The sequence below is a fragment of the Salvelinus fontinalis genome, chromosome 39 (assembly GCF_029448725.1).
Source record: "Salvelinus fontinalis isolate EN_2023a chromosome 39, ASM2944872v1, whole genome shotgun sequence".
NCBI classification, from domain to species: Eukaryota; Metazoa; Chordata; class Actinopteri; order Salmoniformes; family Salmonidae; genus Salvelinus; species Salvelinus fontinalis.
The window spans coordinates 1,404,571-1,424,179 of record NC_074703.1 but is presented as its reverse complement, the minus strand read 5'-3'; the positions used below and the strand labels follow the sequence as shown (position 1 = coordinate 1,424,179).

The 19,609-nt window shown below is 40.2% G+C and overlaps 1 protein-coding gene across 2 annotated transcripts in view; it reads left to right on the top strand.

The window, feature by feature from the left end:
• The window catches only part of large1 (LARGE xylosyl- and glucuronyltransferase 1), a 202,398-nt gene that overhangs the window by 139,163 nt on the left and 43,626 nt on the right, over positions 1–19,609 (top strand). For both annotated transcript variants that reach the window (XM_055906053.1, XM_055906052.1), the window contains exons 8-10: positions 1,174–1,286; positions 6,354–6,479; positions 7,409–7,564. In XM_055906053.1, coding sequence (XP_055762028.1) covers positions 1,174–1,286; positions 6,354–6,479; positions 7,409–7,564 — 395 coding nt within the window. The remainder of the gene's footprint in view (positions 1–1,173; positions 1,287–6,353; positions 6,480–7,408; positions 7,565–19,609) is intronic.

Genomic DNA, 19,609 nt, shown 5'->3' with positions numbered 1-19,609 from the left:
AACAGAATGAATCATGTCTTGGACTGGAACAAACTGTCTCCTCTCTTCTTGGGGACAGAGACAGAATGAATCATGTCTTGGACTGGAACAAACTGTCTCCTCTCTTCTTGGGGACAGAAACAGAATGAATCATGTCTTGGACTGGAACAAACTGTCTCCTCTCTTCTTGGGGACAGAGACAGAATGAATCATGTCTTGGACTGTAACAAACTGTCTCCTCTCTTCTTGGGGACAGAGACAGAATGAATCATGTCTTGGACTGTAACAAACTGTCTCCTCTCTTCTTGGGGACAGAGACAGAATAAATCATGTCTTGGACTGGAACAAACTGTCTCCTCTCTTCTTGGGGACAGAGACAGAATGAATCATGTCCTGGACTGGAACAAACAAACCATCTCTCTCTTCACCCTGCTGGTCTTCTAGAGTTAGGCTGGGTCTCAAATGGCACCCTATTCCCCATATTCCCTACGTAGTGCACTACTTTTGACCAGTACCCATAGGGAATAGGGTGCCATTTGGGACATCAAACCACCAAATGAACGCCGGCCGGCCCGGTCTGCTCTGACTGTCATATTGCTGCTGTATCTAATGCATTTGGGAATAATGACGTCTTCAGCAGATGGTCAGGGGTTCTTTCATCTGTGAAGAAGTTTCCGTTCAGTAACACAGGAAGTGATGTGATGAAAATATGTTGCAGCGACGGTGTGGTTGCGACCACTTCCTTTCTGTCTGAAATGAAAGCTGAAAAGATTTGGCATGGGTCCTCAGATCCTCAAAAGGTTCTACAGCTGCACCATCGAGAGCATCCTGACCGGTTGGTATGGCAACTGCTCGGCATCCGACCGTAAGGCGCTACAGAGGGTAGAGCGTACGGCCCAGTACATCACTGGGGCCAAGCTTCCTGCCATCCAGGACATCTATACCAGGCGGTGTCAGAGGAAGGCTCTGGAAGTTAGCAAAGGCTCCAGCCACCCAAGTTCCCTCTGCTACCTCACAGTTAGACATTACTGTTAATTCAGGTAGTTAACCTGTTGATTGGGACTCTTAAGTCATGTGACCTCTGTTCCCGGTGTGATCTTGCTGCTGATTGGGGCTGTTAAGTCATGTGACCTCTGTTCCCGATGTGATCTTGCTGCTGATTGGGACTGTTAAGTCATGTGACCTCTGTTCCAGGTGTGATCTTGTTGCTGCTGGACCGACTCAGGAAGCTGCGGTGGGAACAGATGTGGAGACTGACAGCAGAGAGAGAACTGATGAGCATGTTGTCTACATCACTGGCTGACCAGGTAACACACACACACACACACACACGCACACGCACACACGCACACACACACACACACACACACACACATACACACACCCACACATACACATACACATACACATACACACACACACACACACACACACACACACACACAGATTCATAAACACATCTTGTATTGAACTATTTGAAGTTCACCATTAAAACAGTTGGATTATTACAGTTCAGACGTCAGTATTTTATGGTAATGAAACACCAAGGAGTTTATTTAACAGCTGCTTCCAGATCATGTTAATGACCGGCACGTTTACCATGTTGTCATTTAAATCTTCACTAAATAAAGTTCTGGAATGTGTTGTAGTTCTGGAATGTATTGTAGTTCTGGAATGTGTTGTAGTTCTGGAATGTGTTGTAGTTCTGGAATGTGTTGTAGTTCTGGAATGTATTGTAGTTCTGGAATATGTTGTAGTTCTGGAATGTGATGTAGTTCTGGAATGTATTGTAGTTCTGGAATGTATTGTAGTTCTGGAATGTATTGTAGTTCTGGAATATGTTGTAGTTCTGGAATGTATTGTAGTTCTGGAATGTGTTGTAGTTCTGGAATGTGTTGTAGTTCTGGAATGTATTGTAGTTCTGGAATGTATTGTAGTTCTGGAATGTGTTGTAGTTCTGGAATGTGTTGTAGTTCTGGAATGTGTTGTAGTTCTGGAATGTGTTGTAGTTCTGGAATGTATTGTAGTTCTGGAATATGTTGTAGTTCTGGAATGTGATGTAGTTCTGGAATGTGTTGTAGTTCTGGAATGTGTTGTAGTTCTGGAATGTGTTGTAGTTCTGGAATGTATTGTAGTTCTGTAATGTATTGTAGTTCTGGAATGTGTTGTAGTTCTGGAATGTGTTGTAGTTCCCGGAATGTATTGTAGTTCTGTAATGTATTGTAGTTCTGGAATGTATTGTAGTTCTGGAATGTATTGTAGTTTGGAATTTGTGAAGATTCCAAAAGTGTTTTAGTGTTCCGTTCAACTCTCCAATCAGCTGTTCCCCCCTCTTCACCACTCCGTTCATTATGAGAATAAGAACAAGCTTTAGAATGTCTCCTATTAGGAGAATATACACTGTCTCTGAACCAGCAAGATCTCAGTCAGAGAAAACCTAGTCAAATACTGTCTCTGTTAGAGCAAGATCTCAGTCAGAGAAAACCTAGTCAAATACTGTCTCTGTTAGAGCAAGATCTCAGTCAGAGAAAACCTAGTTAAATACTATCTCTGTTAGAGCAAGATCTCAGTCAGAGAAAACCTAGTCAAATACTGTCTCTGAACCAGCAAGATCTCTGTCAGAGAAAACCTAGTCAAATACTGTCTCTGAACCAGCAAGATCTCAGCCAGAGAAAACCTAGTCAAATACTGTCTCTGTTAGAGAAAACCTAGTCAAATACTGTCTCTGAACCAGCAAGATCTCAGTCAGAGAAAACCTAGTCAAATACTGTCTCTGTCAGAGCAAGATCTCAGTCAGAGAAAACCTAGTCAAATACTATCTCTGTCAGAGAAAACCTAGTCCAATACTGTCTCTGTTAGAGCAAGATCTCAGTCAGAGAAAACCTAGTTAAATACTATCTCTGTCAGAGAAAACCTAGTCAAATACTGTCTCTGAAACCAGCAAGATCTCAGTCAGAGAAAACCTAGTCAAATACTGTCTCTGTCAGAGAAAACCTAGTCCAATACTGTCTCTGAACCAGCAAGATCTCAGTCAGAGAAAACCTAGTCAAATACTGTCTCTGAACCAGCAAGATCTCAGTCAGAGAAAACCTAGTCCAATACTGTCTCTGTTAGAGAAAACCTAGTCAAATACTGTCTCTGTTAGAGCAAGATCTCAGTCAGAGAAAACCTAGTCAAATACTGTCTCTGTTAGAGCAAGATCTCAGTCAGAGAAAACCTAGTCAAATACTATCTCTGTTAGAGAAAACCTAGTCCAATACTGTCTCTGAAACCAGCAAGATCTCAGTCAGAGAAAACCTAGTCAAATACTATCTCTGTTAGAGAAAACCTAGTCAAATACTGTCTCTGTCAGAGAAAACCTAGTCAAATACTGTCTCTGTCAGAGAAAACCTAGTCAAATACTGTCTCTGAAACCAGCAAGATCTCAGTCAGAGAAAACCTAGTCAAATACTGTCTCTGAACCAGCAAGATCTCAGTCAGAGAAAACCTAGTCAAATACTGTCTCTGAACCAGCAAGATCTCTGTCAGAGAAAACCTAGTCCAATACTGTCTCTGTCAGAGCTTCTATTAAAGAAAGCCCTTGAAGTGTCTGACAGCAGCTATTGTGTTTGAGGATTGTTCTTACATTAGAGATGTAATCGTACAGATATAGCCACGCTGATAACATTACAGGTACTGTGATAGAACAATTATGAATTAAATTACGATTTAAGATGAGACTGGAGACGAGATGAGACTGGAGACGAGATGAGACTGGAGACGAGATGAGACTGGAGACGAGATGTGACTGGAGACGAGATGAGACTGGAGACGAGATGAGACTGGAGACGAGATGAGACTGGAGACTGGAGACGAGATGTGACTGGAGACGAGATGTGACTGGAGACGAGATGAGACTGGAGACGAGATGAGACTGGAGACGAGATGAGACTGGAGACGAGATGAGACTGGAGACGAGATGAGACTGGAGACGAGATGAGACTGGAGACAAGATGAGACTGGAGACAAGATGAGACTGGAGACAAGATGAGACTGGAGACGAGATGTGACTAGAGATAGAGATAGCCTGGGGACAAGATGTGGGGTGTGTGACTGGAGATAAAGTTAGCCTGGAAGAGTTTAGAACAATCCCTCACTGTCTCATCATCCTGGCATCTGGGAAACTAAGCCGGGTTGGTGGTAAAACAACATCCTGTGTAGATAACAAGGACATGAACCAAGGTGGCTTTATGATGCCCCCCGATCAGCATGGGAGGGGTGGAACCAGCCACGACTAAGCATTTTTTAGATGTCCAACATAAGATCTCTGGTTTACATTATCAGGTTTGGCTGCTCGGCCCAACAGTCCAGAGTCTTGGGTTGACTCGTCTCATTATTGCCAATAATTAATCGATAATTAATAAAGATGATTGTTTAAAGAAATGACAAAGTCTCTCTCAGTATGAATTTCCACAACAGTACCAAGACAGTGTCTGTTTCACCTATGGAGAAGAGTTTAATCTGATTCATTATAATCTAGGATCAGGTCCCCCTGTCTATGTAATCTGATTCATTATAATCTAGGATCAGGTCCCCCCTGTCTATGTAATCTGATTCATTATGATCTAGGATCAGGTCCCCTCTGTCTATGTAATCTGATTCATTATGATCTAGGATCAGGTCCCCCCTGTCTATGTAATCTGATTCATTATGATCTAGGATCAGGTCCCCTCTGTCTATGTAATCTGATTCATTATGATCTAGGATCAGGTCCCCCCCCCCCCCCCCCCTGTCTATGTAATCTGATTCATTATGATCTTTGATCAGGTCCCCCCCTGTCTATGTAATCTGATTCATTATGATCTAGGATCAGGTCCCCTCTGTCTATGTAATCTGATTCATTATGATCTAGGATCAGGCCCCCCCCCTGCCTATGTAATCTGATTCATTATGATCTAGGATCAGGTCCCCCCTGTCTATGTAATCTGATTCATTATAATCTAGGATCAGGTCCCCCCCTGTCTATGTAATCTGATTCATTATGATCTAGGATCAGGTCCCCCCTGTCTATGTAATCTGATTCATTATGATCTAGGATCAGGTCCCCCCTGTCTATGTAATCTGATTCATTATAATCTAGGATCAGGTCCCCCCCTGTCTATGTAATCTGATTCAGTATGATCTAGGATCAGGTCCCCCCTGTCTATGTAATCTGATTCAGTATGATCTAGGATCAGGTCCCCCCCTGCCTATGTAATCTGATTCATTATGATCTAGGATCAGACCCCCCCCTGTCTATGTAATCTGATTCATTATGATCTAGGATCAGGTCCCCCCCCCCCCCTGTCTATGTAATCTGATTCAGTATGATCTAGGATCAGGTCCCCCCCTGTCTATGTAATCTGATTCCTTATAATCTAGGATCAGGTCCCCCTGTCTATGTAATCTGATTCAGTATGATCTAGGATCAGGTCCCCCCCTGTCTATGTAATCTGATTCATTATAATCTAGGATCAGGTCCCCCTCTGTCTATGTAATCTGATTCATTATGATCTAGGATCAGGTCCCCCCCGTCTATGTAATCTGCAGTAAATTCTGATCTGTAAGGTCTGGTCTCTCTATCTGTTATCTACACTAAGGTCTGGTCTGTAAGGTCTAGTCTATATCTGTTATCTACACTAAGGTCTGATCTGTAAGGTCTGGTCTCTCTATCTGTTATCTACACTAAGGTCTGGTCTGTAAGGTCTAGTCTGTATCTGTTATCTACACTAAGGTCTGGTCTGTAAGGTCTAGTCTATATCTGTTATCTACACTAAGGTCTGATCTGTAAGGTCTGGTCTCTCTATCTGTTATCTACACTAAGGCCTGGTCTGTAAGGTCTAGTCTGTATCTGTTATCTACACTAAGGTCTGGTCTGTAAGGTCTAGTCTATATCTGTTATCTACACTAAGGTCTGATCTGTATGTTCTCTCTATCTGTTATCTACACTAAGGTCTGATCTCTCTATCGGTTATCTACACTAAGGTCTGATCTGTAAGTTCTCTCTATCTGTTATCTACACTAAGGTCTGATCTGTAAGGTCTGGTCTCTATCTGTTATCTACACGAAGGCCTGATCTGTAAGGTCTGGTCTCTCTATCTGTTATCTAAACTATGGTCTGATCTGTGTGTTCTCTCTATCTGTTATCTACACTAAGGTCTGATCTGTAAGTTTCTATCTATCTGTTATCTACACGAAGGTCTGATCTGTAAGGTCTGGTCTCTCTATCTGTTATCTACACGAAGGTCTGATCTGTAAGGTCTGGTCTCTCTATCTGTTATCTACACTAAGGTCTGATCTCTCTATCTGTTATCTACACTAAGGTCTGATCTGTAAGGTTGTGTGTGTGTCTGCAGGACATCTTCAACGCCGTGATCAAACAGAACCCCTTCCTGGTTCACCAGCTGCCCTGCTTCTGGAACGTCCAGCTGTCAGACCACACCCGCTCTGAGAAGTGCTACAAAGATGTTTCAGACCTCAAGGTGAGTTGAGCATCTCACACACAGATAGCAGCTGTTTCCAGGCCCCTTCTGTGTGTGTGTGTGTGTGTGTGTGTGTGTGTGTGTGTGTGTGTGTGTGTGTGTGTGTGTGTGTGTGACAGCAGCGTAATGTCGGCATCATACCCCCTGCTCCCACCAGATGCTTCTACTCTCTCTGACTGGCCTGTCTCTCTGTCTCTCTGTCTCTCTGACTGGCCTGTCATCTCTGTCTCTCTGACTGGCCTGTCATCTCTGTCTCTCTGACTGGCCTGTCATCTCTGTCTCTCTGACTGGCCTGTCATCTCTGTCTCTCTGACTGGCCTGTCATCTCTGTCTCTCTGACTGGCCTGTCATCTCTGTCTCTCTGACTGGCCTGTCATCTCTGTCTCTCTGACTGGCCTGTCATCTCTGTCTCTCTGACTGGCCTGTCATCTCTGTCTCTCTGACTGGCCTGTCATCTCTGTCTCTCTGACTCGCCTGTCATCTCTGTCTCTCTGACTGTCCTGTCATCTCCGTCTCTCTGACTGTCCTGTCATCTCCGTCTCTCTGACTGGCCTGTCATCTCTGTCTCTCTGACTGTCCTGTCATCTCTGTCATCTCTGTCTCTCTGACTGTCCTGTCATCTCTGTCTCTCTGACTGTCCTGTCATCTCTGTCTCTCTGACTGTCCTGTCATCTCTATCTCTCTGACTGTCCTGTCATCTCTGTCATCTCTGTCTCTCTGACTGGCCTGTCATCTCTGTCTCTCTGACTGTCCTGTCATCTCTGTCATCTCTGTCTCTCTGACTGTCCTGTCATCTCTGTCATCTCTGTCTCTCTGACTGTCCTGTCATCTCTGTCTCTCTGACTGTCCTGTCATCTCTGTCTCTCTGACTGTCCTGTCATCTCTGTCTCTCTTCCTCCCTCTCTCTCTCCCCCGTTCCTCCCCTCCAGGTGATCCATTGGAACTCTCCTAAGAAGCTGAGAGTGAAGAACAAGCATGTCGAGTTCTTCCGGAACCTGTACTTAACCTTCCTGGAGTACGACGGGAACCTCCTGAGACGAGAACTCTTCGGCTGCCCCAGCGAGACAGACCACAACAGCGAAAACGTACGTGGACCCAATACTGATCTGGAGTCAGTTTAAATACAGCACTGAGAATGTAGATCCACCCAATACTGATCTAGAGTCAGTTTAAATACAGCACTGAGAATGTAGATCCACCCAATACTGATCTAGAGTCAGTTTAAATACAGCACTGAGAATGTAGATCCACCCAATACTGATCTAGAGTCAGTTTAAATACAGCACTGAGAATGTAGATCCACCCAATACTGATCTGGAGTCAGTTTAAATACAGCACTGAGAATGTAGATCCATCCAATACTGATCTAGAGTCAGTTTAAACACAGCACTGAGAATGTAGATCCATCCAATACTGATCTAGAGTCAGTTTAAATACAGCACTGAGAATGTAGATCCACCCAATACTGATCTAGAGTCAGTTTAAATACAGAGTCAGAGACATGCAAATTAATAAACCGACCTCAGAACAGCCTGCAGATTTCAGATTTCTCACATCCTCATAGGAAAATTGCTCCAACTCGAGTTCTGTTTTACTCACAGATATAATTCAAACGGTTTTAGAGTGTTTTCTATCCAATAGTAATAATAATATGCATATTGTACGAGCAAGAATTGAGTACGAGGCAGTTTCATTTGGGAACGAAATTATTACAAAGACAAACAGCACCCCCTATTGAGAAAAGGTTTAACTGCTGATCTCTAGTCAGTTGTTACAAGCAGAGTATGATGTAGAATAATTCAAACAACACATCCTAGGTCAGTTAATAAATCTTGTCATAATAATTCCCCATCACAGTGCCATGGTGCCAGGCCAGTATCATCAACTGAATGTGTCCTTAACTCTGGCAGCGGTTAGATCTCTCTCTCTCTCTGTCTCTCTCTCTCTGTCTCTCTCTCTGTCTCTCTCTCTGTCTGTCTGTCTCTCTCTCTCTCTCTGTCTCTCTCTCTGTCTCTCTCTGTCTCTCTCTGTCTCTCTCTGTCTCTCTCTGTCTCTCTCTGTCTCTCTCTTTCTCTCTCTCTGTCTCTCTCTCTGTCTGTCTGTCTGTCTGTCTGTCTGTCTCTCTCTCCCCCTCCCCCACCCATATTTCAGAGTTCGAGCAGTGATGATTCATAGCCCATTAATGTGATGATTAGGATAATGAAGTCATCAGGGGTTGGCTGGAGCTAAGGCCTTCCAGGAGGTCTGGTGTCTCCGCTGCTCAGTCCCTCACCACACACACACACACACACACTTCACAGTAGCATAATACACACTTCACAGTAGCAGAATACACAGTTCACAGTAGCAGAATACACAGGAGGTCTGGTGTCTCTGCTGCTCAGTCCCTCACACACACACACACACACACACACACACACACACACACACACACACACACACACACACACACACACACACACACACACACACACACACACACACACACACACACACACTTCACAGTAGCAGAATACACACACAGTAGCAGAATACACAGGAGGTCTGTCCAGGTTGAGACAGCAGGGATTCTCTCAGTTTTATTAAAGTCCCAAAGCAATGAAGCCTTCGGCAGACTCCAACATTCCGTCGACAGTTGAATATGACATAGCGGTAACCTCTGGGACTGTTGTATTACTGTTGAGTAAGATAGACATATAAGGGTTTAATAATTGCCATCAGATGTGGTATTAACTATGAGAAGACAGAAGGATCAGATGTGGTATTAACTATGAGAAGACAGAAGGATCAGATGTGGTATTAACTATGAGAAGACAGAGGGATCAGATATGGTATTAACTATGAGAAGACAGAAGGATCAGATGTGGTATTAACTATGAGAAGACAGAAGGATCAGATGTGTTATTAACTATTAGAAGACAGAAGGATCAGATATGGTATTCACTATGAGAAGACAGAAGGATCAGATATGGTATTAACTATGAGAAGACAGAAGGATCAGATGTGGTATTAACTATGAGAAGACAGAAGGATCAGATGTGTTATTAACTATGAGAAGACAGAGGGATCAGATGTGGTATTAACTATGAGAAGACAGAATGATCAGATATGGTATTAACTATGAGAAGACAGAAGGATCAGATGTGGTATTAACTATGAGAAGACAGAAGGATCAGATGTGGTATTAACTATGAGAAGACAGAGGGATCAGATATGGTATTAACTATGAGAAGACAGAAGGATCAGATGTGGTATTAACTATGAGAAGACAGAAGGATCAGATGTGGTATTAACTATGAGAAGACAGAGGGATCAGATGTGGTATTAACTATGAGAAGACAGAATGATCAGATATGGTATTAACTATGAGAAGACAGAAGGATCAGATGTGGTATTAACTATGAGAAGACAGAAGGATCAGATGTGGTATTAACTATGAGAAGACAGAGGGATCAGATATGGTATTAACTATGAGAAGACAGAAGGATCAGATATGGTATTAACTATGAGAAGACAGAATGGTCAGATATGGTATTAACTATGAGAAGACAGAATGATCAGATATGGTATTAACTATGAGAAGACAGAATGATCAGATATGGTATTAACTATGAGAAGACAGAAGGATCAGATATGGTATTAACTATAAGAAGACAGAATGATCAGATATGGTATTAACTATGAGAAGACAGAAGGATCAGATATGGTATTAACTATGAGAAGACAGAGGGATCAGATGTGGTATTAACTATGAGAAGACAGAGGGATCAGATGTGGTATTAACTATGACAGAAGGATCAGATATGGTATTAACTATGAGAAGACAGAATGATCAGATGTGGTATTAACTATGAGAAGATAGAAGGATCAGATGTGGTATTAACTATGAGAAGACAGAGGGTTCAGATGTGGTATTAACTATGAGAAGACAGAGGGATCAGATATGGTATTAACTATGAGAAGACAGAATGATCAGATGTGGTATTAACTATGAGATGACAGAAGGATCAGATACGGTATTAACTATGAGAAGACAGAGGGATCAGATGTGGTATTAACTATGAGAAGACAGAGGGATCAGATGTGGTATTAACTATGAGAAGACAGAGGGATCAGATATGGTATTAACTATGAGAAGACAGAGGGATCAGATGTAGTATTAACTATGCGAAGACAGAGGGATCAGATGTGGTATTAACTATGAGAAGACAGAAGGATCAGATGTGGTATTAACTATGACAAGACAGAGGGATCAGATGTGGTATTAACTATGAGAAGACAGAAGGATCAGATGTGGTATTAACTATGAGAAGACAGAGGGTTCAGATGTGGTATTAACTATGAGAAGACAGAGGGATCAGATATGGTATTAACTATGAGAAGACAGAATGATCAGATGTGGTATTAACTATGAGAAGACAGAAGGATCAGATATGGTATTAACTATGAGAAGACAGAATGATCAGATGTGGTATTAACTATGAGAGGACAGAAGGATCAGATGTGGTATTAACTATGAGAAGACAGAAGGATCAGATGTGGTATTAACTATGAGAAGACAGAGGGATCAGATGTGGTATTAACTATGCGAAGACAGAGGGATCAGATGTGGTATTAACTATGAGAAGACAGAAGGATCAGATGTGGTATTAACTATGAGAAGACAGAGGGATCAGATGTGGTATTAACTATGAGAAGACAGAAGGATCAGATATGGTATTAACTATGACAGAAGGATCAGATACGGTATTAACTATGAGAAGACAGAGGGATCAGATGTGGTATTAACTATGAGAAGACAGAGGGATCAGATGTGGTATTAACTATGAGAAGACAGAGGGATCAGATATGGTATTAACTTTGAGAAGACAGAAGGATCAGATATGGTATTAACTATGAGAAGACAGAAGGATCAGATACGGTATTAACTATGAGAAGACAGAGGGATCAGATATGGTATTAACTTTGAGAAGACAGAGGGATCAGATGTGGTATTAACTATGAGAAGACAGAAGGATCAGATATGGTATTAACTATGACAGAAGGATCAGATACGGTATTAACTATGAGAAGACAGAGGGATCAGATGTGGTATTAACTATGAGAAGACAGAGGGATCAGATGTGGTATTAACTATGAGAAGACAGAGGGATCAGATATGGTATTAACTTTGAGAAGACAGAAGGATCAGATATGGTATTAACTATGAGAAGACAGAAGGATCAGATACGGTATTAACTATGAGAAGACAGAGGGATCAGATATGGTATTAACTTTGAGAAGACAGAGGGATCAGATGTGGTATTAACTATGAGAAGACAGAAGGATCAGATATGGTATTAACTATGACAGAAGGATCAGATACGGTATTAACTATGAGAAGACAGAGGGATCAGATGTGGTATTAACTATGAGAAGACAGAGGGATCAGATGTGGTATTAACTATGAGAAGACAGAGGGATCAGATATGGTATTAACTTTGAGAAGACAGAAGGATCAGATATGGTATTAACTATGAGAAGACAGAGGGATCAGATGTGGTATTAACTATGAGAAGACAGAGGGATAAGATGTGTTATTAACTATGAGAAGACAGAGGGATCAGATGTGGTATTAACTATGCGAAGACAGAGGGATCAGATGTGGTATTAACTATGAGAAGACAGAAGGATCAGATGTGGTATTAACTATGAGAAGACAGAAGGATCAGATATGGTATTAACTATGAGAAGACAGAATGATCAGATATGGTATTAACTATGAGAAGACAGAAGGATCAGATATGGTATTAACTATGAGAAGACAGAAGGATTAGATATTGTATTAACTATGAGAAGACAGAAGGATCAGATGTGGTATTAACTATGAGAAGACAGAAGGATCAGATATGGTATTAACTATGAGAAGACAGAAGGATCAGATATGGTATTAACTATGAGAAGACAGAAGGATCAGATATGGTATTAACTATGAGAAGACAGAAGGATCAGATGTGTTATTAACTATGAGAAGACAGAGGGATCAGATGTGGTATTAACTATGAGAAGACAGAAGGATCAGATATGGTATTAACTATGAGAAGACAGAATGATCAGATATGGTATTAACTATGAGAAGACAGAGGCATCAGATACGGTATTACCTATGAGAAGACAGAGGGATCAGATGTAGTATTAACTATGCGAAGACAGAGGGATCAGATGTGGTATTAACTATGAGAAGACAGAAGGATCAGATGTGGTATTAACTATGAGAAGACAGAATGATCAGATGTGGTATTAACTATGAGAAGACAGAGGGATCAGATGTGGTATTAACTATGAGAAGACAGAAGGATCAGATATGGTATTAACTATGACAGAAGGATCAGATACGGTATTAACTATGAGAAGACAGAGGGATCAGATGTGGTATTAACTATGAGAAGACAGAGGGATCAGATGTGGTATTAACTATGAGAAGACAGAGGGATCAGATATGGTATTAACTTTGAGAAGACAGAAGGATCAGATATGGTATTAACTATGAGAAGACAGAAGGATCAGATACGGTATTAACTATGAGAAGACAGAGGGATCAGATATGGTATTAACTTTGAGAAGACAGAGGGATCAGATGTGGTATTAACTATGAGAAGACAGAAGGATCGGATGTGTTATTAACTATGAGAAGACAGAGGGATCAGATGTGGTATTAACTACGAGAAGACAGAAGGATCAGATATGGTATTAACTATGAGAAGACAGAGGGATCAGATGTGGTATTAACTATGAGAAGACAGAATGATCAGATATGGTATTAACTATGAGAAGACAGAATGATCAGATATGGTATTAACTATGAGAAGACAGAAGGATCAGATATGGTATTAACTATGAGAAGACAGAAGGATCAGATATGGTATTAACTATGAGAAGACAGAAGGATCAGATGTGTTATTAACTATGAGAAGACAGAGGGATCAGATGTGGTATTAACTATGAGAAGACAGAAGGATCAGATATGGTATTAACTATGAGAAGACAGAAGGATCAGATATGGTATTAACTATGAGAAGACAGAAGGATCAGATGTGTTATTAACTATGAGAAGACAGAGGGATCAGATGTGGTATTAACTATGAGAAGACAGAAGGATCAGATATGGTATTAACTATGAGAAGACAGAATGATCAGATATGGTATTAACTATGAGAAGACAGAGGCATCAGATACGGTATTACCTATGAGAAGACAGAGGGATCAGATGTAGTATTAACTATGCGAAGACAGAGGGATCAGATGTGGTATTAACTATGAGAAGACAGAAGGATCAGATGTGGTATTAACTATGAGAAGACAGAATGATCAGATGTGGTATTAACTATGAGAAGACAGAGGGATCAGATGTGGTATTAACTATGAGAAGACAGAAGGATCAGATATGGTATTAACTATGACAGAAGGATCAGATACGGTATTAACTATGAGAAGACAGAGGGATCAGATGTGATATTAACTATGAGAAGACAGAGGGATCAGATATGGTATTAACTTTGAGAAGACAGAAGGATCAGATATGGTATTAACTATGAGAAGACAGAAGGATCAGATACGGTATTAACTATGAGAAGACAGAGGGATCAGATATGGTATTAACTATGACAGAAGGATCAGATATGGTATTAACTATGAGAAGACAGAATGATCAGATGTGGTATTAACTATGAGAAGATAGAAGGATCAGATGTGGTATTAACTATGAGAAGACAGAGGATTCAGATGTGGTATTAACTATGAGAAGACAGAGGGATCAGATATGGTATTAACTATGAGAAGACAGAATGATCAGATGTGGTATTAACTATGAGAAGACAGAAGGATCAGATATGGTATTAACTATGAGAAGACAGAATGATCAGATGTGGTATTAACTATGAGAGGACAGAAGGATCAGATGTGGTATTAACTATGAGAAGACAGAGGGATCAGATATGGTATTAACTATGAGAAGACAGAGGGATCAGATGTAGTATTAACTATGCGAAGACAGAGGGATCAGATGTGGTATTAACTATGAGAAGACAGAAGGATCAGATGTGGTATTAACTATGAGAAGACAGAGGGATCAGATGTGGTATTAACTATGAGAAGACAGAAGGATCAGATGTGGTATTAACTATGAGAAGACAGAGGGTTCAGATGTGGTATTAACTATGAGAAGACAGAGGGATCAGATATGGTATTAACTATGAGAAGACAGAATGATCAGATGTGGTATTAACTATGAGAAGACAGAAGGATCAGATATGGTATTAACTATGAGAAGACAGAATGATCAGATGTGGTATTAACTATGAGAGGACAGAAGGATCAGATGTGGTATTAACTATGAGAAGACAGAAGGATCAGATGTGGTATTAACTATGAGAAGACAGAGGGATCAGATGTGGTATTAACTATGCGAAGACAGAGGGATCAGATGTGGTATTAACTATGAGAAGACAGAAGGATCAGATGTGGTATTAACTATGAGAAGACAGAGGGATCAGATGTGGTATTAACTATGAGAAGACAGAAGGATCAGATATGGTATTAACTATGACAGAAGGATCAGATACGGTATTAACTATGAGAAGACAGAGGGATCAGATGTGGTATTAACTATGAGAAGACAGAGGGATCAGATGTGGTATTAACTATGAGAAGACAGAGGGATCAGATATGGTATTAACTTTGAGAAGACAGAAGGATCAGATATGGTATTAACTATGAGAAGACAGAAGGATCAGATACGGTATTAACTATGAGAAGACAGAGGGATCAGATATGGTATTAACTTTGAGAAGACAGAGGGATCAGATGTGGTATTAACTATGAGAAGACAGAAGGATCAGATATGGTATTAACTATGACAGAAGGATCAGATACGGTATTAACTATGAGAAGACAGAGGGATCAGATGTGGTATTAACTATGAGAAGACAGAGGGATCAGATGTGGTATTAACTATGAGAAGACAGAAGGATCAGATATGGTATTAACTATGACAGAAGGATCAGATACGGTATTAACTATGAGAAGACAGAGGGATCAGATGTGGTATTAACTATGAGAAGACAGAGGGATCAGATGTGGTATTAACTATGAGAAGACAGAGGGATAAGATGTGGTATTAACTATGAGAAGACAGAGGGATCAGATGTGGTATTAACTATGCGAAGACAGAGGGATCAGATGTGGTATTAACTATGAGAAGACAGAAGGATCAGATGTGGTATTAACTATCAGAAGACAGAAGGATCAGATATGGTATTAACTATGAGAAGACAGAATGATCAGATATGGTATTAACTATGAGAAGACAGAAGGATCAGATATGGTATTAACTATGAGAAGACAGAAGGATTAGATATTGTATTAACTATGAGAAGACAGAAGGATCAGATGTGGTATTAACTATGAGAAGACAGAAGGATCAGATATGGTATTAACTATGAGAAGACAGAAGGATCAGATATGGTATTAACTATGAGAAGACAGAGGGATCAGATATGGTATTAACTATGAGAAGACAGAAGGATCGGATGTGTTATTAACTATGAGAAGACAGAGGGATCAGATGTGGTATTAACTATGAGAAGACAGAAGGATCAGATATGGTATTAACTATGAGAAGACAGAATGATCAGATATGGTATTAACTATGAGAAGACAGAAGGATCAGATATGGTATTAACTATGAGAAGACAGAAGGATCAGATATGGTATTAACTATGAGAAGACAGAAGGATCAGATGTGTTATTAACTATGAGAAGACAGAGGGATCAGATGTGGTATTAACTATGAGAAGACAGAAGGATCAGATATGGTATTAACTATGAGAAGACAGAATGATCAGATATGGTATTAACTATGAGAAGACAGAGGCATCAGATACGGTATTACCTATGAGAAGACAGAGGGATCAGATGTAGTATTAACTATGCGAAGACAGAGGGATCAGATGTGGTATTAACTATGAGAAGACAGAAGGATCAGATGTGGTATTAACTATGAGAAGACAGAATGATCAGATGTGGTATTAACTATGAGAAGACAGAGGGATCAGATGTGGTATTAACTATGAGAAGACAGAAGGATCAGATATGGTATTAACTATGACAGAAGGATCAGATACGGTATTAACTATGAGAAGACAGAGGGATCAGATGTGGTATTAACTATGAGAAGACAGAGGGATCAGATGTGGTATTAACTATGAGAAGACAGAGGGATCAGATATGGTATTAACTTTGAGAAGACAGAAGGATCAGATATGGTATTAACTATGAGAAGACAGAAGGATCAGATACGGTATTAACTATGAGAAGACAGAGGGATCAGATATGGTATTAACTTTGAGAAGACAGAGGGATCGGATGTGGTATTAACTATGAGAAGACAGAAGGATCGGATGTGTTATTAACTATGAGAAGACAGAGGGATCAGATGTGGTATTAACTATGAGAAGACAGAAGGATCAGATATGGTATTAACTATGAGAAGACAGAGGGATCAGATGTGGTATTAACTATGAGAAGACAGAAGGATCAGATATGGTATTAACTATGAGAAGACAGAATGATCAGATATGGTATTAACTATGAGAAGACAGAAGGATCAGATATGGTATTAACTATGAGAAGACAGAAGGATCAGATATGGTATTAACTATGAGAAGACAGAAGGATCAGATGTGTTATTAACTATGAGAAGACAGAGGGATCAGATGTGGTATTAACTATGAGAAGACAGAAGGATCAGATATGGTATTAACTATGAGAAGACAGAATGATCAGATATGGTATTAACTATGAGAAGACAGAGGCATCAGATACGGTATTACCTATGAGAAGACAGAGGGATCAGATGTAGTATTAACTATGCGAAGACAGAGGGATCAGATGTGGTATTAACTATGAGAAGACAGAAGGATCAGATGTGGTATTAACTATGAGAAGACAGAATGATCAGATGTGGTATTAACTATGAGAAGACAGAGGGATCAGATGTGGTATTAACTATGAGAAGACAGAAGGATCAGATATGGTATTAACTATGACAGAAGGATCAGATACGGTATTAACTATGAGAAGACAGAGGGATCAGATGTGGTATTAACTATGAGAAGACAGAGGGATCAGATGTGGTATTAACTATGAGAAGACAGAGGGATCAGATATGGTATTAACTATGAGAAGACAGAGGGATCAGATATGGTATTAACTTTGAGAAGACAGAGGGATCAGATATGGTATTAACTTTGAGAAGACAGAGGGATCAGATGTGGTATTAACTATGAGAAGACAGAAGGATCAGATATGGTATTAACTATGACAGAAGGATCAGATACGGTATTAACTATGAGAAGACAGAGGGATCAGATGTGGTATTAACTATGAGAAGACAGAGGGATCAGATGTGGTATTAACTATGAGAAGACAGAGGGATCAGATGTGGTATTAACTATGAGAAGACAGAGGGATCAGATATGGTATTAACTTTGAGAAGACAGAAGGATCAGATACGGTATTAACTATGAGAAGACAGAGGGATCAGATGTGGTATTAACTATGAGAAGACAGAGGGATCAGATGTGGTATTAACTATGAGAAGACAGAGGGATCAGATGTGGTATTAACTATGAGAAGACAGAGGGATCAGATGTGGTATTAACTATGCGAAGACAGAGGGATCAGATGTGGTATTAACTATGAGAAGACAGAATGATCAGATATGGTATTAACTATGAGAAGACAGAAGGATCAGATATGGTATTAACTATGAGAAGACAGAAGGATTAGATATTGTATTAACTATGAGAAGACAGAAGGATCAGATGTGGTATTAACTATGAGAAGACAGAGGGATCAGATATGGTATTAACTATGAGAAGACAGAAGGATCAGATGTGGTATTAACTATGAGAAGACAGAGGGATCAGATATGGTATTAACTATGAGAAGACAGAAGGATCAGATGTGGTATTAACTATGAGAAGACAGAAGGATCAGATATGGTATTAACTATGAGAAGACAGAAGGATCAGATATGGTATTAACTATGAGAAGACAGAAGGATCAGATATGGTATTAACTATGAGAAGACAGAAGGATCAGATATGGTATTAACTATGAGAAGACAGAAGGATCAGATGTGTTATTAACTATGAGAAGACAGAGGGATCAGATGTGGTATTAACTATGAGAAGACAGAAGGATCAGATATGGTATTAACTATGAGAAGACAGAATGATCAGATATGGTATTAACTATGAGAAGACAGAGGCATCAGATACGGTATTACCTATGAGAAGACAGAGGCATCAGATACGGTATTACCTATGAGAAGACAGAAGCATCAGATGTGGTATTAACTATGACAGAAGGATCAGATATGGTATTAACTATGAGAAGACAGAGGGATCAGATATGGTATTAACTATGAGAAGACAGAAGGATCAGATGTGGTATTAACTATGAGAAGACAGAGGGATCAGCTGTGGTATTAACTATGAGAAGACAGAGGGATCAGATGTGGTATTAACTATGACAGAAGGATCAGATACGGTATTAACTATGAGAAGACAGAGGGATCAGATATGGTATTAACTATGAGAAGACAGAGGGATAAGATGTGGTATTAACTATGAGAAGACAGAGGGATCAGATGTGGTATTAACTATGAGAAGACAGAGGGATCAGATATGGTATTAACTTTGAGAAGACAGAATGATCAGATACGGTATTAACTATGAGAAGACAGAGGGATCAGATGTGGTATTAACTATGATAAGACAGAGGGATCAGATGTGGTATTAACTATGAGAAGACAGAGGGATCAGATGTGGTATTAACTATGAGAAGACAGAGGGATCAGATATGGTATTAACTATGAGAAGACAGAAGGATCAGATGTGGTATTAACTATGAGAAGACAGAGGGATCAGATATGGTATTAACTATGAGAAGACAGAAGGATCAGATGTGGTATTAACTATGAGAAGACAGAAGGATCAGATATGGTATTAACTATGAGAAGACAGAAGGATCAGATGTGGTATTAACTATGAGAAGACAGAAGGATCAGATGTTGTATTAACTATGAG